Consider the following 6,000-nt stretch of genomic DNA (forward strand, 5'->3'; position numbering starts at 1 on the left):
CTAGTTGCTCTCTAGGCTACTACATGGATATTACCCTGGGATTTGTCTTCTCACAAGCCTGCTCGTTCCCTGTGTTGGATTCCCTGATTCCTTGGTCAGCTCTGAATAGTATTTACATGCTTGTAATAATGAAACATTGAATATTTATTTACTAGAGTGCTATGATATAACAATTAGGAAGCCTGGAAAAGATGAAGTTTGATGTATTGAGGTGGAGGAGGAGCATTGTATAATAGAATTTAGCTCTCATCTTCTATATCAGGGAATTTGTATGTAATACCTAACATTGAAAAATTAAGTAATAGGAGTATGAGCAAATTGGGTAGAAATATGAAGTGAAATACCAAAAGATAAGGTATATAAATGTTGAATCCCTATATTGTACCCCTGAAACTAATATAATATTATAGGTCAACTGTACTTTTAAAATAAGGAAAAAGGAAAAGGGAAGGGAGGGAGGGAGGGAGAGAGGGAGGAAGGAAATAAAAAAAAGAGAAAAAGAGAGTGATTAGAAACCATGAATTGGTCTTCAGAATATGACAAGCTAGATAATGATTGAGAGGCCATGATAATAAGGATTAGCCTTTGTATTCATGGCTTTAAAGAAACCAGAGTAGGCTCAATGGAAAGTGGCCTCTGAATCCAAATAAATTCAGGCAGGGAGCCTAAAGGAAAAACAAAAACAGAAAAGCATCTACAAGTAGCTGGTCTGGTTACTGATGTCTAGTGATTACTTAGTAAACGTTAGTAAATTCTAGATCTGAGTAACTGCAAAATATGGCTGATAACTCAAGTTTTTTAAAATAAATGATGTAAATATATCTTGTTCTCGCTCTAAATTTTTCACTAAAATGTCAATTTCTTCTGGTATCCATTTAGTTTTCTTTCCTCTTCACTTGATTTATTATACTTTTAAGAGGCATACTTATTTTTATCATATGGATAGGCATATGTGGGAATTCCAGTTTATTTTGGTGTTTAGCTTATAATATTTTTAACTGAGATACTTTAATTTTCAAAAAGTACTACTATTATGTTTCCCTGTTTAGGAATCTGCTTTTACTTTTCTGCTTATATATTTTAAATTGATAATTTGCTTTGTCTCCATTAACTGTATAGGAATTTGTCCCAATATATTTTCATTTCAGAATATATTAAAATATATAGTATTAGTGTTTACTCTTATAGCATTTGCAGTATGTCAGTTCTCAGTCAATTTGCTGTATTTTTTGCTATTTATTTACTGTTATTAATACCATTATATGTATTTTTAGCAATCTAAAACAATTTTTAGTATAGTAAGTAATATGTTATTTTGCCTGTGGAAATTATTTCCTTCGAATTACAGTATATTTTTGCATCAACAAAACCCTTTTCCCCTAAAAACACATTTTAAAATCACTTTCAGTACACAAATTAGGAAAATCAGATTGGGAATTTTCTTATATACATGATTGTCTTATATCCTGGGAAAAATGGGAAACCCCTTTGGATGGGTCTAAAGAAATATCCTTGTAATGGCAAATTGAGAATTACAGATGGGCTGATTATTTTAAAATATCACATTACTCATAATTAGTCTAAATATATATCTGCTACTTAGGTAGCTTTATAAATTTTGAAAAAAAGTATCATTTATAGGTGTGTTACTGATATAGTATAACAATTTTAATTCAAGGAAAACTCAGTATTAATAAAATTTAAGCCGAAACCGGTTTGGCTCAGTGGATAGAGCTTCGGCCTGTGGACTGAAGGGTCCCAGGTTCGATTCCGGTCAAGGGCATGTACCTTGGTTGCGGGCACACCCCCAGTAGGAGATGTGCAGGAGGCAGCTGATCGATGTCATCGATGTTTCTAACTCTCTATCCCTCTTCCTTCCTCTCTGTAAAAAGTCAATAAAATATATTTTTAAAAAATGTTACAGAAATGAGATCACGCAGTCTCATTTGCCAGTATACATGTTACAGAAATGAGATCATACAGTCCTTATTTGCCATCCACGTATCTGCCCAGCTTCCTGCAGCGCCGTTGTCAATAAAATATATTTAAAAAAAAAATTTAAATGTTCTATCAGTAGAGCTATTGATGGAATGGTTTTCCTACAATTAAAATTATATATTCTTAGATAAACAAGACATGCATTTATTTTAGTAGCGGAAAAATAGAAGTACAGGTTTGCATATTATGAGTTTGTTCTAACACACTGTTTTTTTGAAAGAGATTGTGAAGTATTAAAAATATAGTACTTTGTTTTCATTTCTTCATTATCTAACTCAAAATGAAAAACACACACACCAAACTGTCATTTTTATGTGATACCAGAGTAATTGGTTTTAATTCATAGTTAGTGATGTAAATTTTTACATCATTATCAATCTTCTATATAAAAACTTTTATTTTTTCTATTTGACTTTGGGTGGTGGGCACAAAATGCAATATACACTTCATGTATTATAGAAATGTACATTTGCAACCTGTATAATCCTATTATCCAGTGTCACCCCAATAAATGTAATAAAAGAAAGTTTTATTTAAATCTAGATCTTTCTAAATAATTCAATTAAATAACTGAATTGTTTTAGCCTGTTTTGCAACCTGAAATGTTCTTTGCTTTTAGTGGCATTGTTGGAAATAGTGCTACCACATTGTTGACTACCATTGAAGAAATGCATTTGCTAAGCAAAAAAATATTCTTCAATAGCTTGAGTCTTCATGCAAGTAAATTAATGGACAAGGTATGTTTGAAAAATGCAATTCTTAAACTATTTGAATGTGTATCTTTCACATTTAATGTTTTGCTGTTTTTACACTGGTGATTTTTTTTTCATTCCATAAAATGTTTTTTTGGGTTCTTCCTATGAATAACAAAATTCATTTTGAGATGGCTTACTGGATCTAGGTTTATAGCCTGTGTTCCTGGAACAGCATAACATTGAGTCATAATTGGAGATAGGATCTTAAGCCCTAGTTTCACTACCGTTTTTCTATAACCAAAATTTTGTAACTAAATCAAACTTACTGTATTTAGGTCAGGGCTAAAATGACATACAAATTACAAAACTGGAACTCTTACTTAATGTTTTTTCTAAACAGCTTATTGTATTCTTACTCTCTGATGGTCCAGCTTTGTCTTTATGAAATGTATGCTCCTTTGAGTTTAGTACTATAATTAATTATGGAAATAAACATCATAATAACCCCTCCCCCAGGAAATAAAACCAAATAAATAACAACAACAGAAACCTGAAAGAATCCTATGAGAACTTATTTTAAATTGAGCAGTGTGTTGTGATAGGACCAAAAGGAATGGGTTTATAGTGATCAATTTTTTTTTTTTTTTACTTATAATTATTAAAGACTAAAATTTTTCAAGGATGCATCACAGTCACTACTGGCTCCTTCTCCTTTTTTAACTATGCTGTTGTATCTAATAGCCTGGTTATATTAGGCACAGGTTTTATAATAAAGTGTATGACAGTCAGTAGCAATCCAGTCTAGAGTATCTTGTCAATTTTTACATTCCTGAATGCAGAGAAACCTTAATAGGAGTTTTCTTTCTGACCCCCATGCATGACTCAAATTCTTTTGGAAAAGCAACATGAATTTGTAGAGCTGGCATATTTATCTTATACTTTTTCCTGTTTATGTATTTCTGTTTGCACAAGAAGTTTACTAACAATTCTGGTTATGTATATATGTTTATAGGCATTTTTATTTAGATACAATTTTAAGAAATTATTTGTATATGATGAAAACTTTTAACATGAATAAATGTGCTAGCTGATGAGAATTCAAAATCAAACAATCAATGTTTATTGGTATCAAATTGCTTCTCCTTTAGCAGAAAATAGTCCAATAAATTAATGATTACTACAGAATCACATGTTTTTTGAAAGGTGTGTGTTCAAGGCCTTTTAACACATTAAGAGGAGTATACCTTCATATACTCCTTTGCAGAGAGGAGCTTTTCTGAGAGGGACATATAAGAATTGAACTTTGAAGGACATAGGGGATTTAGATAGGTGAAAAGGGGACTGGGTAGAGATCATCCTGAGTAGAGAAAATAAGTAGAACATGCAAGAACACAAGCTGTGAGTCACCAATAAAAATTTATTTTCATTTAGTAAAAAAATCACTTGGAAAGTAGTATGGCATATAAATAGGAGAAAGACCAGGTTGCAAATAGGACAATTAGGGCAGTAATGAAGTAATTTTAATGGAAGTGTGTGCTCTAAGGCTTCTAGGAAGAGCCATGAAGGGATAGATTCTTGAAGGGTAAAGATAAATTTTCCAAGCTTGGTGACTGACTGAATATTAGTAAATTACAGGGAGGGGTCTAAAATAATTCCTAAGTTATTCACTTGGGAATATTGATATTAATCATAAGTATCTAGAATACAGAGGGTAAGAAAACAGTGTATGAACATATTGGAAATATCAGAGTTAGAGAACCTAAAAAGAAAACAAAAACAATGGGGAAAAAAAGATTTGAGCAGGTAGAAGAAAGACTTAATGAACTTGAAGATAGTTCAATGGAAATTTCAAGTCTGAGGAATGAAAAGAAAATACAGAGCCTAAGTGACCTGTGGAATACTATTTATCAGACCACCATGAGTATTGTGGAAATTCTAGAAAAAGAAGAGAGAAAGGTGAAAAGAGAATATCTGAAGAAATAATAGCTAAAAATTCCCGTGTTTGATGAAAGACATGAATAAAAATATCCAAAAGCTCAAGGAACTCTAAATAAGATGAGCTCAAAGAGACCCATCTATTTATGTATATAGAAGGCTAAGTGTCCATCTGTCCGACCAGTAACTATGACATGCACTGACCACCAGGGGGCAGACCCTCAATGTAGGAGCTGCCATGACGTGCATTGGCCACTTAAAAATAAATGGCACCACGTACCTGGCACCGACAAACCAACACTCGGCTTCCCCCAAGTGGGACACAGGCCCCGTCACCACCCCAGAGCGACACACCACCAAATTGCAGCCAATGCTGCCAAGACCCCATTGTGCAAAATGCGGCCCACAGCCCAGCTCAGCCCAGAAACAGTGGCTGTGGGTGCAGGGTAATGACATCATGTAGCAAAGCCTGGCTTCCTCTCCCTAGTGACTAGCCTTCTTGCAGTTTCTTCAGCGCAAGAACCTGACTTGCTTTATAGCCAGGTGCAAACATTTTACAGTTTAACCAAATGTTTGTGAAGTGTTTTCCCGTGGCTCATCTCATTTGATCCTCACGGAAGTCCTGGAATAGGTAAATAGGAGACTCAGTAGAATCCTATTTTCTTTTCTTTTTTTTAAAATATATTTTTTATTGATTTCAGAGAGGAAGAGAGGGAAAGAGAGATAGAAACATCAATGATGAGAGGGAATCATTGATTGGCTGCCTCCTGCACACCCCCCACTGGGGATTGAGCCGCAACCCAGACATGTGCCCTTGACCAGAATTGAACCTGGGACCCTTCAGTCCAAAGGCTGATGCTCTATCCACTGAGCCAAGCCAGCTAGGGCCCTATTTTCTTTTCATTAGCAAGATGCGAATAGTGATATTAAAATATTTATTCTAATTAATTTCCTTTCAATGTGCATGAATCTGTGCACTAGGACACTAGTATAATCATATATACATATATATATATATATTCCTATCTAATAAAAGAGAAACATGGTAATTAGCCATACCTCTGCTACCCTTCCCATTGGCTAATCAGGGTGATATGCAAATTAACTGCCAACCAAGGTGGCGGCCAGCAGCCAGGCAGCTAGGCAGCTGACGCGAACAGGGAGGCTTGCTTGCTTCAGTGACGGAGGAAGCCAGGTTCCCCACCTGCCTTGCCGGCCTCTGAGCTGCAACTCTCAGAAACATTGTAACAAATATAGAAGCTAAACCAAACCCCAGAAACCTGCTTTAGTCAGCCAGGCTTCAGCCAGCAGGACCGCAACATTGTTTCAAATACAGAAGGTAAACAAAGGCCAGAAACCTGCTTTCAGCAGC

The 6,000-nt window shown here is 34.7% G+C and overlaps 1 protein-coding gene across 1 annotated transcript in view; it reads left to right on the plus strand.

The window, feature by feature from the left end:
• Positions 1–6,000, plus strand: part of COG6 (component of oligomeric golgi complex 6) — a 127,054-nt gene that overhangs the window by 77,886 nt on the left and 43,168 nt on the right. Inside the window, exon 15 of the mRNA XM_014536851.1 lies at positions 2,618–2,735. Within this exon, the coding sequence (XP_014392337.1) occupies positions 2,618–2,735 (118 nt within the window). The remainder of the gene's footprint in view (positions 1–2,617; positions 2,736–6,000) is intronic.

The sequence above is a fragment of the Myotis brandtii genome, unplaced genomic scaffold, assembly GCF_000412655.1.
Source record: "Myotis brandtii unplaced genomic scaffold, ASM41265v1 scaffold167, whole genome shotgun sequence".
In the NCBI taxonomy this organism is placed as follows: domain Eukaryota; kingdom Metazoa; phylum Chordata; class Mammalia; order Chiroptera; family Vespertilionidae; genus Myotis; species Myotis brandtii.